This window comes from Andrographis paniculata, unplaced genomic scaffold (genome assembly GCF_009805555.1).
Source record: "Andrographis paniculata isolate CXL003 unplaced genomic scaffold, ASM980555v1 Contig62END, whole genome shotgun sequence".
In the NCBI taxonomy this organism is placed as follows: domain Eukaryota; kingdom Viridiplantae; phylum Streptophyta; class Magnoliopsida; order Lamiales; family Acanthaceae; genus Andrographis; species Andrographis paniculata.
Window position 1 is genome coordinate 7,276,954 of NW_026137598.1, and position 17,412 is coordinate 7,294,365.

Below are 17,412 nucleotides of genomic sequence, written 5' to 3' on the forward strand. Positions count from 1 at the left end.
CATTCAAAACATCACATCAACACCTATTTATATCATATCATACAACTATTCAAATTCAAAATTTTTACTATTCAAATCCCAACTCAAAATCCAAACCCCAAACATAATACGTATCACACCACACGTCTTAATTTTAAAATAATTTTATTACATTTGGATATACAATTAAATACAATTTCATTTCCAATACATTCGTTATATTTTAAATTAAAATTATGGAACACAAGTAAAAAAACAAAATAAAAATTGACAAATACATACAACCATTATTATTATTATTATTATTATTATTATTATTATTATTATTATTATTATTATTATTATTATTTTGTGGGAGTTTACTGAATTTTACTAGTATTAAACATATGACATAATAATTGTATAAACTATATAAGATTTTTTACCATTCAGTTTAACAATTTTCTCAAAAAGAGCCAGATGTGTTCACTTATATTTTTGCCCTTGTTTTATGTTCACAAGGAAATATTCTTCTCACATTTAATAATATTGCATTCAAAATCTAGTTTCATAAATCCAATGACTATTTTCTATTAATAAAATTCTAAATCATTTAAAATATCAAAATATATAAGTAAAGGCACCCTAAAGAAACAATTGCTGAATAAACTAGACAAAAACTATAGCCATATAAAGCAGTCAAAATATAGATCATATATTAGCGTAATACATAGCTCGTCAGATATAATATGGATAGTTCTAAAAAAATAATTCAATACCTCAATTATCAGTTTCTGTATCAATTCAGGTCCATTGTTAACTCTTTTCTGCATAGGGCTGGCGATGGCGCCACGGTGCATAGACACAAATGTGTTAGAAAGGGGTATCGACACAGCCGTTGCAGTCGTGGTTTCTTTATCTAAGGCGACAATTGCCAAATCTGCTTCTCCCCAGGTTACGTTGTGGCGGAGAACATAATACATACAACATAATAACATTTGGGAATCCGGCATAAGAATCATTCTTTGCTAGTGATAAAATCATAAAAATATTAGAAAAAGAGTGAAACAGATCATAGATGTAGAAAATCATGGAAAATGAGATCATTCTTTCTATTTTGCAATAAGTACAGGGAAATAGGGAGTACAGGGAATTATTTGCTTGATCTCTGTTATCCGGGGGCCTCAGGTTAAATAACGCCACAGTCCAAGAATTTATCCATACAATGTTCTAAATGCATCCAGAGTATGAGAATAACTGCACAAAAATAAGAAAAGCACGGAGTTTAGCTGCATATAAACTCAAGTTATTCGCCCTCATCTGGGGGAAATCTTGGTTGAAAATAGAACTGCATAAGATGATAAGATAGAGATCATAATATTCTCTGAATTTAAGTAACTTCAAATTTGCATATTAAAATATTTAAAATGTTCAACAATTAGATTTATCATTCCAGCATTATATGCCAACACTAACTATACTCATACAGGCTACAGCAAAAACAAATTTGTAATACAAGACCAGATTATACTGCTGGTAAGAAGTCAACGATCATATCACAAAAGGACTCACTCCACAGCATATTCATTTGCATTTCCACATAAACAGATACGATATCAGATAATCATGAACATCAAATCAACACATACAAAAATGCATGTGTACACCAATGCTGTATATGTGCCTTGTATAAACTAATATGCATTAAATTATCATGCTCTTATAACAGTAGAAAAAGTAACTGACAAACATAAACATTAAAAAGAACAATGAAAATATAGTAAGAGACAAGATATCTTGCCTTATGCTAATATCTAACTTGAAGTCTTATCTTTGCCTCCATCTGCGGCAGCATCAGCAACAAGGTTCATTGGCCTCTCATCTATAACCTCATCTATTATACCAAACTTCTTTGCTTCTTCAGGTGTCATGAAATGGTCCCGATCCATATTCTCCTGAACTACTTCAACAGACTGCCCAGTGTGCTTGCTATAAAGTGCATTCAGAGAATCCCAAACACGAAGAATTTGTTTGGTGTGAATAGTCATATCCTTCGCCTGTCCACTGTATCCGCCAGAAGGCTGATGAATCATGATTGTGGCATTTGGAAGGGCCCGCCTCTCACCCTTGGTGCCAGCAGCCAAGAGAAGTGAGGCCATTGATGCAGCTTGACCTAAACATATGGTATGTACTGGGGATCGAATATACTGCATCGAATCATAGATGGCAAGACCTGCCCATAAGATCATCAGATATAATGACAATTTTTTTATATACACAGGTATCCAATTTTTCTAGCTCTAAAGAACCCCATTATTCATGACTGTGATGAAAAAAATAGAAGACAAGCAGAGGTTTCCTCGGAGAAATATGCGTAATGAGCACGCAAATCACAATACAAACGTAAGAAACAGTAGTTTATTTCAATCCCCAAACACTCAGCCTGGTTACAGTGGAATGAGCTATTATCACTCATATTAAACTACAAAGAGAAATATTTGAGATTTATCTTCATTAGCCCGGGCCAAAAAGATAATGGTCGTAGAGATAGAAATTCCTTTTCATTATTATTATTATTATCAAACTTGAGAATCTGCAGCAATATCTAATTCCAATCTGATCATTCATCAGCAGTTACTAACACCATAAAATTGATCATAGAGTCGCTACGGAGTAATTATGGAGTTAGCCATGCCATCATTCTAGAGCCAACTAATTCATTCAGTTCCATCATGATCGACATGAGCATAAAAATAACCAAAATCATAAACAAGCAAGGAAACTAAACAAAATACCAGCAGTGACAGCGCCACCGGGAGAATTGAGGTAAACGTGAATGGGCTTGGACGGGTTCTCCGACTCGAGGAAAAGCAGCTGCGCAACGACGACGTGCGCCGTATCATCAGAGATAGGTCCATTTATGCAAATGATCCGTTCCTTCAAGAGCCTAGAGAAAATGTCGTAGGCTCGCTCACCTCGAGACGAGTGCTCAATCACCATAGGTATCAACCCGTACCATCTTCTGCCACCGCAACCTCCCCTACGACCATCGCCAATGGCAAAAGCTCTTGGCTTGGTTGATACAACCGACAAACTGCAGCCGGAGATTTCACTCCATAGCCTCCTACAGAAAAGGCTCCGCATAACTGCTCACTGTTAGGGCTTTTTCCAATTTCCAGTCACGCCGCCTCCGAAGCAATAGCTCGCCGAATTGGTTACCAGCCATGAATCCATGATCCAAGGGCATTAATGTAATTTGACCAAACGCCCGTCTGGTTCAGCCCCTCAAGTCGCCAAGCGATTCGGCCGGCACGGCCCGGCCAGACCGCCTACCCATCGGCTCGTGACCCGCTACTATCAAAACGGCCGTGTTGGGCCTTTCGAATAAAGCCCAAGTATATGCACCCCCAAGAGGCCCAACACGGCCGTGTTGATCTCGATTAAATTATTAGTAACAACAATATTTGCTGTATTATAATGACTAAGCTGTGATGACAATTTGTCATTAGCAGCAGCTAATTCACCTACAAATTCTCCAAATCAAATTAAAAACATGTGCAAAAAACTTACAAACATAAGTAGGTTAACTATCCCAACCTACTGCTACCCCATCCTCCAAAAACCCCTCAAAAAACCCCACTTGTTTGATCATCACCACTAACAAAACTGGTCAAAAACCAACACCACAAGAAACCAAATACATTCGACACACAAACACAAATGTAAAAACTACCCTTTACCCTGATCATCCCCTCCCTAAATAAAATCAAATCAACCGTTGGAATTAACAATGCAAAATTAAAGTAAAACCACTTGTCTAAGAAACCCCAAATATAGGTAAACACCAAGTTCATCACAATGATTCCCTCCCCTCCATTCGATCGAAAAACCAACAGTGAAGATTGATTCCGGATCTTTACTCCAAGGACTCCCCTCATTCAAATTCATTACATATGCATATATAGCATGCAAAAGCAGCCTGTCTTTCAGCTCACCAAATCAAACCAATGCACAAACTCATCCACGCCAAGAAACCAATTCTTCCATCCCTTATAACACAGACATGACTGCCCCATCACCAAATTCCCATTTCCCTGAATCTGTTTTTCATAATCATTATCACCACCATCATTTCAAAACCATGTATGCTTCCTCTTCTTTGACTCCAAACAACACCTCTACTGCTGCAGTTTCACATGGAGCCACCAGTCTCCTCTCATTCATCTCTGAAATCCAAATGTTTGAACTTCTCACTGCCATCCTGGTATTCATAACCATCCATTCTCTCCGCCAGAAGAATCGCCAGGGCCTCCCCAACTGGCCCCTTGTCGGGATGCTGCCTTCCCTCTTCCTCGGCCTCCAGAGCAACATCTACGAATGGATTTCCAACATCCTGTGCCGTCAGAACGGAACCTTCACCTTTAAAGGACCCTGGTTTTCGAACTTGAATTGTGTGGTGACCTCTGACCCTCGAAACCTAGAGTACCTTCTCAAAACAAGGTTTTCAAACTTCCCGAAAGGAGAGTACTTCCGGGACACAGTCAGGGACCTCCTTGGAGATGGAATTTTCAGCGCAGATGATGATATTTGGCACAGGCAGAGAAAGACAGCAAGTCTGGAATTCCATTCCGGAAAATTCAGGCAGATGACAATCAATTCCATCTTGGAGTTGGTGCATAATCGTCTCCTGCCTGTTCTAGAGGATTCCATCAGGGAATCAACCTGGATGGATCTACAGGACATCCTTTTAAGACTAACCTTCGACAACGTCTGCATAATCGCCTTTGGTGTCGATCCAGGCTGCCTGAGACCAGGCCTGCCTGATATTCCCTTCGCCAGGGCGTTTGAAGCTGCAACAGAGGCCACAATTATGCGATTTGTGACCCCAACTCTGGTCTGGAAACTAATGAGGCATTTCGAAATTGGAAGTGAAGGGTCACTCAAGAAGTCAATACAGGGAGTGGACGACTTTGCAAAGGAGGTGATTCGGGCGAGGAAGAAGGAGCTTGAGCTTGATGGAGGGAAGCAGAGATCAGACCTGTTATCAGTGTTCATGGGACTGAGGGACGAGAAGGGGGAGGGGTTTTCCGATGAGTTCTTGAGAGATATTTGCGTGAACTTCATCCTGGCGGGTAGAGACACGTCGTCCGTCGCACTGAGCTGGTTTTTCTGGCTACTGAGTAGGAACCCTGAAGTGGAGGACAGAATCCTGGCGGAGATTTGCCAGATTGTGAAGGAAAGGAAAGAGCACGATGAGAGCAGCGGACATGGAGATGATTTGGTGCTGAAGGCAGACGAAGTGAAGAAGATGGATTATTTGCAGGCCGCCCTCTCGGAGTCTCTCCGGTTGTACCCCTCCGTCCCTGTCGACCATAAAGAGGTAAGAATTATATGCACATACATATATATAGAGAGAGTGAGAGAGAGAGAGAGAGATTCTGTAACTGCATTGGCTAGAATTAGCACGATAATTGTACATACGAATATTTGCAGGTATTGAACGACGACAAATTTCCAGATGGAACAGTGCTGAAGAAGGGAACAAAAGTGGTGTACGCGATTTACACAATGGGGAGAATGGAGGCGATATGGGGGAAGGACTGCCGCCGGTTCAACCCGGACCGGTGGCTGCGGGATGGTCGGTTCATAAGCGAGTCGGCTTACAAGTTCACCGCCTTCAACGGCGGCCCTCGCCTCTGCTTAGGTCGGGACTTCGCCTACTACCAGATGAAGTTCACGGCCGCGGCCATTCTCTACCGGTACCGCGTGGCGGTGGTGGAGGACCACCCGGTGGTTCCGAAGATGGCGTTGACTATGTACATGAAGCACGGGCTGAAAGTGGCACTCACGAAGCGCGATCCTTCCGAGCTCGAGAAGCATCTGAACGGACGTTAATGGCGGTTAGGGTTTTTTGGTGTGCAGTATTTTGGGTGTTGCAGCATGGACTGTAATTTGTGAAGTAAAAAGATGGAGGAGCAACGAAGCAGGGGTGCTTGTGGAATAACGGCGAAACTGTGTGGTTGATTTGGTATTTCTAGGAATTATTAATTAATTATATGTTTGAATTAATATAATAATGGGAATTGATCCAACATTTATTGGTGTGGGGTATATATGTAATTTCATGTTTATCAAACGGTTGCCTCATTTAAGCTTGAAGTAGTATTTATGTAGTAATAAATATTCAGTGCATATAATATATATGTAGTAGTATAAAACAAAAACACATGTGACTTCATGGGAAGAGAAGTGTATCAATTAATTAACTTACCCCTAATTTAGTTACAAGACCAACAGTGAAATATCTAAATTAGCAAAATGCACAGAAATTGTAAAATTATACCTTTTTTGAGAAGGAAAAATTAAGTGCCTCTTCTCATTCACAATCATCCTCATGCTGATTGAACTATCCAAATCTGAAGCACGTAGATAGTGATGCACAGCTTAGTAACAGCCCCTAATTTGTTGAGTTCAAGAGAGCGATTTCCGGGGTGTTTCCGTTGAGAGAGCTTCCAAATGCCGGCTGCAAAACGAAACAGTTAATAAGTTGTTCCATTTACTAGTCTTATTACAATAGTAGTAGATCGGAAAACAGGTTATTGAATGCAACATCTTTAGCGAGACAAACGTCTAGAAAAGTAAGCTTAGCTTTCCGACTGTGAGTTCGAAGATGCTGAAAGCAGTAACTGTAGTTTTGACATGGTCTACATGTGTACCTCTTCATAATCTGCATTGGAAAGGAAAAATGGTTCTTTTTCTCTAACTCCACCGTTCTCTGCAAAAATTCTATGCAACTCCTGCCACAAGTTTTAGAGGGGAAAGGATCAAATCATCAGCAAAGATTCGAGGAAAAAGTGATAAAGGAGATGAGACATAGAAAGGGAGAGATGCGGTACTAATTACTAACAAATTTATACAAAACGGAATAGCATTCCATCATGACAAAAATCTGTGTAAAAGCTAGAGAAATTTACAAATTTACATGTGATTCTTAGGCCAACCACTGCAATTTCAATTCCACAGCAGGGTTTATGTAATGCAAGTTTTTATGAAAATTTCTGATATGGCATACCTTCCCAGTCAAAATTTCGTGTTCCATTAGTTCCTCCACGATTTTCTCCAGGACTGACTTATTTCTCTGTAGTAGCATTCTTGCCTTATCATATGCTAAGTTATACATCTGCAGATATTCATGTAAGCAGTTTAAATAAAGCTCATGCCTTTCAACAAAAGCGGCAGCTAAAATGGCCACTAAATAGGCCCTAACAATCATTGTTGTTGAATCTTATGTCATCAATTTAAATATCCAGTAAAGTGCCAAACAAAACTACAGTTATCTTTATTTCTCCTCTCAATTATCATCACTTTGCCAAAGGATAGGTAGGGTGGGAGGAAGACAGAAGGGTGAACCACCAAAGAGAATGTCTACGAAAAGGCCAACAGTTCACTTTTTCCTTCAAGACATATTGAGGATCACATAGAGTTGAGTTATACGCAATCAAGTATCAAAACATACTTGTTCAACTTTGACAGCCATCTCATATTCAAAGTTGTCTCCCATACTCAGAGCCGATGCCTGTGCCAAATAATTAAAGTGTCAGTATGCCCATCAATGCGAGTAAAAAGTAACCAGTAACCAGTAACCATGTAGAATACTTCTCCATAAAAATCAAAGCGGAAGCGGGATCAAAGATATGTGCAAGATTGTGTTTTCAAATCAGTTTTTTTGTACAATGTAGAAATTTATTGTGAAGTCATTAGATCGGGTAGCATGTGGAGGTACACTTTGTGCCCCAATATGTTTACTTATGACTAATTTACTACATTGATGCCCTTTAAAATGAAATGAAAATTTTCAACATTACGCAATAGACATGACGAAGAGTACCGCTTTTCCATGGTGATAGATTGTTGGGCTATCGTCAGGCGCCCAACCATATTGAATAACCATCCTGGTAGCTATCTGCATGAACAAACTATTCAAATCAGACAGCATGATGCATTATATGGTAAAAGAACAGTTTGAATGTGATAGACCAACCTCTTGTGCCTCCCTTAGCTCAAAAGAAGAAAGAATATTTTCTTCCCCAAATGGAAGCAGTAGCTGAGACGCAACATGAGAGCCAAAACAGAACACAAGCTTCTTTTCAAGGTATGCTCGTGTCTCAACATTGCCATTCATTGCATCTTCATTCCGAGCCTTGGTTATCTTCGTGCATCCTATTCCCTGCAATGAGAAGAGCCAAACTCCCTTGGTAATTTCTATGGATTATTTGGATTCCAGAATGTAGTTAGCGGTAGATCTCCAAAGCATTCTTTACAGAACTTGAAAAAACAAAGCACTAAATATAGGAATCCTACCCAAAACAGGCTGAAAAGTGTGAAATGTATAATGGTGGTTGTATTCCAATAAATTCATATATTTCAAATACACCATATATATTTGGGACACAGCAAATCATGCAACTTTCTCAGTTTTACTTCACTAAGTTCCCATTAACATGGAACTTTCAGGAATCAGAACTTTGTGCATCTCGTCAACACTTTACTTTAGCTTCAAATTCAGTTTCATCAAGATTCTTCAATGACTTGGAAGGAAAGAGATAATTGTGAATGAAAGAACAGTCCAGTGTAAGTGGACATTAGATTAGCAGAAAACAGCTCTTATCTTTTACTTAACATAGAAGATGGGAAAAGTTTGACATCACACCTCACTATCTGTGTCGCCATATCAAACCTGAAATCCATAAAAATGTTTGCATGGAGTTCAGATAAGGTCTGTAAATAGGTGTTAAACACTGCCCTAACATTAATCTATAATTCAAGCAACTGCTAGTATGTGCTGGAAAGCATCCTATATTTGTTTATGATATGAGCAAATATATTTGCTCCTTCAGATATTAAACCTGATAAGTAGCAAAATCGACTCCAGCAAACATTTCATGGAAAAAACCATCAATCTACACATTGTGTGGCAGTTCAGAAGCAAAGAGAAAAGTTATATCGTAACAGTGATACTAAACATGAAAAGGAAAGACAAATAAAAGAAGGAAAGAGAAAATGCACCTCCCAAGAAGTAGGTTCAAGCCATAGATGATCAACAACATCATAATTTGGTAATAGATGAGCCATCAGACTACGACCAGCAGCCCAGACGGCATGGGGAAATTTTGTTTCCCTGGTCCACTGCATAAAACCAAATTAAATGTTCAAATCATTCACAAGTACGATAATATTACTAAAGAAAAATTATTCACAAGTACGATAATATTACTAAATATGTTGGGACATATAGGTACTGTATATATATATACTCCCATAAACTCCGTGAGTATAATTTTAGTTGTTCACATTAAAATCGGAACGAGTTACGAACCAGCTATAAGGTGTCAAATGGTATCTCAATAGTGTCGATGATTTGATCTTTTAATTAAATAGACGTTGAGTCTTCTATACAAAGAGATAGATATATTCGGCACAACAACTTACATCAAGAGGTGGATTCATAAATTCTATTCCATTGGTTATTTGGCCATATGGTTCCATCAGGTCAACAACATGCTGCAGATCTTCTTTTGTCAATGTTAGGCCAAGGTGACTGACCAGCATCTTGCTTATTTTCTTGTAAGTTCCTGTTTTCCTCACCCAATTAGGAATTACACTGCTGAAGGTCTGCAGAATTGTAATATTAGTTTCAACATCCAAAAGGGATTCGTAAAAAGTGATAACAAAATTTTCCAGATCTGTGGATTCCAAATACATGCCGAATGTCAATAGTGTGATCTGATTATTCTATCAATAATAGACTCAGGGTACAAGTCACAACTAAGAAAAATGAAGAGTCAACTTTCAACATAGTTGTGTGTCGATATTTCGAAAACCAATGATAGCCATCCAGCATAATTGATTGAAATGACTCTTGGAACATTTATTAATGTTCAGGACATCACGTGCCTAGCTTTTATTTGTATGCATGTCAAAAGAATCAGTAGCTACTACACTCACAAGTCACACAACCTGGTAATTGTTTGCAAGTCATAACCTTAAAGCATAGGCAAATATCAATATCACTAGAGGTTAGTTACAATAGAATTGAACTAAACCATAATATCTTGATATTTAAATGTTGAGCGAAAAATAAATCAAGTGAAGAGGCACTTATTGCCACAATGGCTGAAATTCAAGATGTTCACCATGAAGATAAACAAGATGAACCATAGCAATACAGTGACATATAGACTAATTCAAAAAAAAATGAAAACTCACACTTTACTTCATAAATACACTATTAATTGCATTCATTGGGCTGACACACCATTCAGATAGATCCGGGGTTTATTTCCCAACCTTGATAGTGAGCATAAAAAGAGCAATAATACTAATGAATACACATACTAGCATTGGAAAGAAGATTTGCCATTATGTAAAGCAGAAAAGTATTGTAGCCATATAAAAAATATAAAGCATGCAATCAGAAATATTATGATGTATTTTCAGAAAGGTAAGAGGCTATATCTTACAGCAAACCAACTGCAGTAGGTCATGAGTTCATCAGTGTCAACAAACTTTCTCCTGAAGGCAGTACCTTCCAAGGACATAGGGACAAGTTTTAATTCTATAGGCCGAAGAAGAGCTGTCTTTTCAGCAACCTGCACATATAGAAATGACCGAATTGAATTAGATCGTGTAAATAAAACCTTTTTTTTAAGGCCTTATTAAATCTCAACCACAGACAATGTTACACTGGCTAAATCTCAAATATTTGTGAAATAATCCTAATGAAATTTTAAGGGTGAAAAGGGAGAAAAGAAAGACTACGCTAACACATACTTCCAGAAACCATATTCAATCATTTAGGCAGATGGAATTGACCATCGAATTTTTTTAACCTTACTGTACTCATGATCCCAACCTGAGTTTCCAAAGTTAAATTCCCAATAGTTGAGCATCATGACTATGTATGGTTAGGTGAAAGCAGCTTTGTGCCGGTCACAAGCTCCAAGAAATAGTATATTTGACATCTTAATAACTAAAATTGGATTTAGTCCAAAGAAGTGCAATAGTTGGCAAAAATTATTGCTTGTTACCTTTGGCCAATCAACAAAGTTGATAAGATCCTGATCCATAGTTTCTTTGGCGGCAAATTTAAGGATTCTCTCTCTTTCAGCTTGTGTTGGTCTTTGAAGATGAAATATTCTATCCATTCTTCCAGGACGCTGCAATGCCTCATCAATTTGCTTAAGATTTCTAGTAGTAGCCATCAAAACCACCCCATCTTGTTTCTCAAACCTACATTGCATATAGCACAAGCATAACATAAAGGAAAACCGCAATGTAAAGGAAGTGTTTAAAGTAAACCATGCATCAAGATATCCTCCTTCACATAACAAATATTAATCGAAACCCAACATTATTATTCTGGATATTTGGATTCTGGCATATACCCACGAATCCCATTGGTTACATAAATTTCCCATATTTTGGCGATTTGGCAAAACCAAACCAATATACCAACCTGCTCGAAAACTTTTATCATGTCAATTCAAGGGTTCAACAGGTCATGCCATGCCAATCAAGACAAAAATGTATCATGAACTATATATGAGGAGTCGGTAAAAGAACCACAAATTTAATTCCTAATTTTTTAGCACAATGTGCCAAAGGTTTAATATGTATGTTTTAGCAACAACTTAAAAAATAAAAATTACTACAATAATATGTAAAAGAGCCAAAAACTTGGGAGTATTACAAGCCCATGCTAATGCACTTGAGAAATAATAGAAAAGAAAGGCTTTACCCATCAAGCTCTACTAGAAGTTGATTAATGAAAGCCTCGTGATCTTGGTTTTTGGTGTGAATGAACTTGCCACGGACACCAGCGAAGAGATCAAAATCTTCAACAAAAATAATTACAGGAGCCTAGATGGATGGAGGGCAATGAATTGGCACATTGATTGCCAAGGCATGTCCAGAAAAGAGGATGAAATCAGTAGAGTGCACATTACCAACGAACCAGAAAGTAACAAAACTAGTAGCAAGCACACAAGTGCAGCTTTCAATTATAACTTTCATGTAATATAAAATCAAATGATATCCTTGTATACTAAATAGTAGTATGAAACTAAATATCCTTGAAAACACACACGAGCGCACATATATTTGATGCACATGCTGAAGTTTGAAAGTTAAGAGTGAAAATAAAGTAGCATGAGGAGGGAAGCAACCAGATCACGTGCTGTTTGAAACAATTCTCTGACATTTGATGCACTTTGCCCCACCCAAAGACCAGCTTCCAGTTGTTGAGCTTTTATTTCAACTAAAGGAACCCTTGCTTCTGCTGCTATGGCCATTGCTAGGGATGTTTTACCAGTTCCTCTCTCACCAACAATGAGAACACCCTATTATGCATTATCCCAACATCAGAGGAAGGATATATAGATTGAGCTCTAATAACTCACTTCCATTGAAACCATGAAATTATAGTCTATAAACACAAATATATGACTACGAATTTAAGTTGTTAGGTTGGTTCTCATTTTAACGAATGCACAGAAAGCATAAGTTTGTATCCTACAGCACATGTTCTGCTCACTGGGAAAATGTCAGCCTTCTACAATTTTATAAATAACTAGAAGAGTCCTTTTATCCATTAAATTGGATTTTGACAAAGTGAGAATAGCTTTGTGATTGTTACAGAAATAAAAAAATATTAATGTCAATTCACCTACAGCAACCAAAGAAATAATGTTCATATCATGAAAAAGGTTTCACGAGGAAACTAACAGTGAGAGATGAACTATAGAGGAAAGCAGTGATATAAAAAGGAGCAATCATAAATAAATGTTAAATAAATATCACCATCAGGGTGCACAAATGCAGCCTTTTAACACAAATAAGAAGTAGCATACAAAATGTGGTTTATCAACCAAAAAACCAGCCAGTAAATCAAACATGACAGAAAATAACTTACGCGTGGTGCACGTGCTCCCATTTCTTTAAATACATTAGGATTTCGTAAAAATTCCACAACTTCATTAATTTCTTCTCTCATAGATTCGACACTTGCAAAATCTTTCAAACGTATCGGAGGATTTTTTATTCTCTGCAATCAGCAGTACAGAAACAACTTAAGGCAGCAGATATGAGAAAACTCTCAAACCAGCAAGATAGTTCAAGCACAGATACCTTCATATGATCAAAAGCAGTGGTTATTGGATCAACACCATCCATTTGCTTACGCTTGATAGCATTCATCCGAAAGTTGAAATAATATTTCTGCAAAATAGCATACCATTTATATATAATTAGATGTCATGAAGTGGCCAAAGATTTTTACCTAAAATGTGGAGATCATTTTTATGTCAACAACCTTACCATGAGCTAAACTCATCCCGCCCATATCAATCAATTTGCAGATATGTTACAGTACTTGTACAGTAAACAAACTACAAAAGCAAAAAAAATTATACAGTCCTCTTACCCAGCACCTCATCTCATCCCATCAATTATCATGTTCACTATTCTAACCACTCAAATAAGAATTTCAAATATTGCGATTCCTGTTGCATCTCCTCATTGAAACGAGAAGAAACATAGATGTCACCTCTGATTGTTTCTGTGATAGTTAATCAGTTCGAACACCACGTATTTATATGAAAGTTAGGAATCAAATAATTTAAAAGACTATCTGAAGTCAATGGAGATTATCTAGATTAGAATAGGTTACAGTGCATGATAAGATGGAGCGACAACCAAACATACTTTCATTCCAGAAAGAAAGACAAGCAAAGACAAACTTGTATTTATCAAATACCTCAACTATGGGGAGAGATTAGGTGTTTGTTCATGCATTCATAGTTTGGTTATGAATGAACAATTCATGGTGAAATTTAGTATGCAATCTTGTTTTACTATATGCAGTTGTTTATTAGCATTTATTGTTCGCAAGATAAAATTATACCAATCTCCGTAACTTCATGATGTTGGGATCTCTTCTAAAAGGCCCGAAACCAAGAATTCTTGGAATCCTTCTCTTCAGAAATCGGAATACATGAAATAGTACATATCCATATATGGCAGTTCTGACCAAAAACCAAAAATACCACTGAAATTGGTCTGTCTTCCTTGATTTGAAGTTTATTTCAGCCTCAGATTGCCACTTCAAATACCAATTTGAACCAATTGATGCATCATAATACTCTGGCCATGCCATACCCAAACTCAGTCTCACCTGAACAAACAAAATTTCATGAAGCAGAAGAGAATTAGAACTTAAGAAAGAGATGGGGGAAAGAAAAAGAAGAAAAGCAACCTACAAGCCATAAGTGGCATATAGTAAGCAATTAAAATATATACCTGATAAGGAATCACAAACTCCACAAAAGGGAAAACAATCATCATCATTAGATCATCATTAATATTTCTTATTTTCCTAAGTAACCATCTTCTTGCACGATCAACATAGATATTCCTCCACAACTCAGTAAGACACCAGCGACACATTTTCACTATAACGCGAAATTGCTGGCTGATGTTCAATTCAGAAAATGGAATCCACATCAGCTGTGTTACAGTGGGAACACCAGCTGCAATCATTCTCATATACAAGGCATCAAAACCCCCGAAATCTTCAAATAGCATGTCAAACTCCTGTAATGCAACAACCATATTGTCAAACTCAGGAAACAAGTTAGATGAGAAATATGAATTAATGAGCAAGGAAGGCAACAGTATAGATCCCACTCTGATGTTCATGAAGTATTCCCTGTCATTCCCCTTAAGTTTGAGGTACATGGCAGCCCAATCATGCCTTATTCTAGCACTCTCCACAATCTTCTTTGATACTGCATACGGAACTGCTATTGGATCCATTTCCCACCTGTCTCTTTCCTCATTATACCAGGTTCTTGATGCCAGTCTATCCCGATCCCGAAGAATATGTTGCTACAATTAACATAACTTGTCTGAGTCATGCAAGGACCTCAACTAACCAAATACTTATCAAATCCATGTAAAAGAGATCAATTTTAGCACAGGGGCGTTTCTGCCAGGAGTTACCTGTCTTTCATCCATATACTTTTTACCAAATTCAGGATTTTCCAGAATACTTCTTTTAAGATCCATCTTAGCATCCTCCCGCCATTTCTTCCAACCATGAAATAAGTAGTTTCTTGCAGCTTTAGGCACCACTATCTCCTTCTTCCCAAACATCCACTTCAGCTCAATATCTGGATAGCCCTTGATAACTTCATCTGGAGGTGTGACAGTGATAAAACGTCTCTCCTCGCCATGTTTTTTCATAGACTTCCTGATTTGACCTTCCAGGTTCTTTTGCATCTCTCTTGAATTCCTAAGTGCTTGTTGTATCCGAAGGGCAAAAGCAGTTGGATAATGACTAGAGGCAGAGTCCAATTCCTCACTTCCCAAAACATTAGTTAATACTATTTGCTCCTTCAACCTTCTATCAGCATCCTGCAATTCCATCTGAATCTCATCCTTAGAGAGCTTGGTAACAGGGCGTCCTGAATAACTGTAAGCTCATAACACCAAAAGCAGAATGTTTGCCATATCAAAAGCTTGTACCCAAAAAACATAATCATGTAAACAAAACTTGTAAATTTGGGAATGATGTCAGACAATTAAGCGTACAAACTGAGATTAACATGAAATAAGTTTAATGATATAAAGCTATAATCATACAATTCTTGAAGCCAAATCTAGTTAACTACTTGCAGCATTAGCCATTTACAGAAATCACATTTATGTCTAGTGAAAACAAGCGGACATGACAACCATCAATTTATAGGGAAGTTCGATATTCTACTCAGAAATTAAAGTTCGATTATGACTATTGTCAAGAAAATTCTAACAAAGGACATTGATTGCACTCAAATCATACCAAGAGGTGATCACATTTCTTTATTTACCTCTGAGCACGCGCCCTCCTGTCCTTCAAGAACTCCTCAACAAAAGCTTCACACTCTCTCTCAATTAATAAAAGCTCCCTCACACCAACGTTTAATGCAACAGTTTCTTTCCTTGCTATTATATCCTCAATCTCATCAATCCTCTCCCAGAGCTCCGGATACTCAGTCTCCAATTTCTTCTTCTCCTCTCTTAATCTCTTAAGCTTGTCATTGTCGCTGCCTTTTGTTTTCTTCATCAAATTGTCTTCATCCTTCTTCATCTTCGACAATCTGTTCACAATCTCCTGCGAGCGGCTCGCCAGCTCATCTTTTTCCCTCCTTAACGCCCTCATCTCAGCATACAAACCATTCATTAATTCTTCTTGCAATGCCTCCCTAGTCTTTTTCACCTCTTTCAACCCCTCCTCCACGTTCACCGCAAAATCCTCCTCCCCTGCCTTCTTTGCCTCCTCGGTTGTCTTAAGCAGCCTCGAAACAACCTCCAATAACCTCTTGGTATATCCCGAATACTGGTGCCCCTTTTCCCCATTCTCTTTAGCTGAAGCTGATTCGGTAGCCGCTGCAGACCGGGCAGAAGTAACCGTCGCTAGAGCGGGTTTCTTCAATCCAAAAAACGGACAGAGAAACCCAAAAACAACGCAGCACAATGCATACGTTACTGTCTTCACAGCCTCATGCACTTCGTTTCCATCGTCGCGTGGCGTAAAATCGTTAAATTGGATTATGCGCTTGTTGCCATTTCCCTTGGTATCCACCGCCGAGCACCGGCCGGCTGAAACACGAAGCGGACATGAGAAAGAATTGACAAAGAATGAGGAATTTCTGGGAATTGGAGCCGCTGTGGGTTTAATTCTGCGTCTGGGTTTTGGGCAGCGGCGAAATGGAAGGTTGAACAGATGGGTATTCTGAAGAGATGAAGTGGAATTCATCGCCCGTCACCCCTTCAGAAATGCAAATTCATTTTGCTGCCGGAACAGATAAGCTGAGAAGGATTTCGAATAGCCAGTCGCAGAGAGCGAGCTCGGCGTGCGCTGAATGCGTTAGCGTGGATTCACTGTGCACCAAATTAATGGCGCCAACCCAAGCCTACAACCCTAATTCTGCAAAGCACTGCCACCAATCATCCCGTAGACCACTTATTTGACAATAGGAATCCACCCAAGCTGCGACGGCGATAGATTAGAGACAAACAGAACTTCCGTTCCGAGCCCCGACTTGCATTGCCACCACTCGTGCAAAGACCATCGCCGGCCACCGTCGTGGTTTCCAAAGCACTAGACAAGATACGTTCAGTGCGCGAAGACGAAAACGACGTCAATGTTGGAGAAGAGGAAGAGGATGAGGTTGGAGAACAGGAAGTTGAAGTCGCGAACAATGAAGATTATAGCGTCGACGGGGAAGGAAGATGAAGAAGAAGATGAAGGCGGCCGGCAGCGAGAAAATGAATAAATCGGATAGGTTTATTGGTATTTTAAAATATAATTATATTATCCATAAATTGTTTATAAATTCTCAAATAATGCTAGTA

The 17,412-nt window shown here is 38.5% G+C and overlaps 3 protein-coding genes across 5 annotated transcripts; 1 reads left to right on the forward strand and 2 right to left on the reverse strand.

The window, feature by feature from the left end:
• Positions 1-627: 627 nt before the first annotated feature.
• On the reverse strand, positions 628-5,058 carry LOC127261391 (ATP-dependent Clp protease proteolytic subunit 2, mitochondrial-like). 2 transcript variants are annotated; one of them, XR_007840908.1, is made up of 4 exons: positions 2,754-5,058; positions 1,760-2,191; positions 1,106-1,215; positions 628-898 (listed from the first exon to the last, which is right to left on the reverse strand). XR_007840908.1 is itself a non-coding variant. In XM_051289732.1 (3 exons), the coding sequence occupies exons 1-2, from the start codon at positions 3,100-3,102 to the stop codon at positions 1,773-1,775; spliced, it is 768 nt and encodes a 255-aa protein (XP_051145689.1). In that variant the 5' UTR covers positions 3,103-5,058; the 3' UTR covers positions 905-1,215; positions 1,760-1,772. The 2 variants fall into 2 exon arrangements, 1 of the variants encoding a protein (XP_051145689.1); XM_051289732.1 differs by lacking the exon at positions 628-898 and having other exon boundaries at positions 905-1,215.
• LOC127260471 (cytochrome P450 86B1-like) lies at positions 4,022-5,853 on the forward strand. Its single transcript, XM_051288202.1, has 2 exons — positions 4,022-5,338; positions 5,452-5,853. Exons 1-2 carry the CDS (start codon positions 4,022-4,024, stop codon positions 5,851-5,853), a joined length of 1,719 nt encoding a protein of 572 aa, XP_051144159.1.
• Positions 5,854-6,192: 339 nt separating this feature from the next.
• LOC127261389 (probable inactive ATP-dependent zinc metalloprotease FTSHI 5, chloroplastic) lies at positions 6,193-17,336 on the reverse strand. 2 transcript variants are annotated; one of them, XM_051289728.1, is made up of 19 exons: positions 15,885-17,336; positions 15,016-15,487; positions 14,701-14,901; positions 14,314-14,607; positions 13,919-14,188; positions 13,144-13,233; positions 12,929-13,060; positions 12,183-12,356; positions 11,756-11,877; positions 11,046-11,247; positions 10,479-10,607; positions 9,448-9,630; positions 9,025-9,144; positions 8,000-8,185; positions 7,847-7,921; positions 7,475-7,534; positions 7,031-7,138; positions 6,675-6,755; positions 6,193-6,481 (listed from the first exon to the last, which is right to left on the reverse strand). In XM_051289728.1, exons 1-19 carry the CDS (start codon positions 16,811-16,813, stop codon positions 6,416-6,418), a joined length of 3,894 nt encoding a protein of 1,297 aa, XP_051145685.1. In that variant the 5' UTR covers positions 16,814-17,336; the 3' UTR covers positions 6,193-6,415. The 2 variants fall into 2 exon arrangements, with proteins under 2 accessions (XP_051145685.1, XP_051145687.1); XM_051289730.1 differs by lacking the exons at positions 6,193-6,481; positions 6,675-6,755; positions 7,031-7,138; ... (1 more) ...; positions 7,847-7,921; positions 8,000-8,185 and adding an exon at positions 8,256-8,695.
• Positions 17,337-17,412: the final 76 nt, after the last annotated feature.

Bases quoted from the DNA above. Each gene is read 5' to 3' on its own strand.
- LOC127261391 (XM_051289732.1), bottom strand. From the start codon at position 3,102: ATGCGGAGCCTTTTCTGTAGGAGGCTATGGAGTGAAATCTCCGGCTGC. The intron at 2,192-2,753 runs GTATTTTGTTTA...TCTTATGGGCAG, and splicing joins CGGTGGCGCTGTCACTGCTG to GTCTTGCCATCTATGATTCG.
- LOC127260471 (XM_051288202.1), top strand. From the start codon at position 4,022: ATGACTGCCCCATCACCAAATTCCCATTTCCCTGAATCTGTTTTTCAT. The intron at 5,339-5,451 runs GTAAGAATTATA...GAATATTTGCAG, and splicing joins TCCCTGTCGACCATAAAGAG to GTATTGAACGACGACAAATT.
- LOC127261389 (XM_051289728.1), bottom strand. From the start codon at position 16,813: ATGAATTCCACTTCATCTCTTCAGAATACCCATCTGTTCAACCTTCCA. The intron at 13,061-13,143 runs GTATCTGTGCTT...TGCTGATTGCAG, and splicing joins CTGCTTTTGATCATATGAAG to AGAATAAAAAATCCTCCGAT. The intron at 7,535-7,846 runs GTACTCTTCGTC...TATTTGGCACAG, and splicing joins TCTATCACCATGGAAAAGCG to GCATCGGCTCTGAGTATGGG.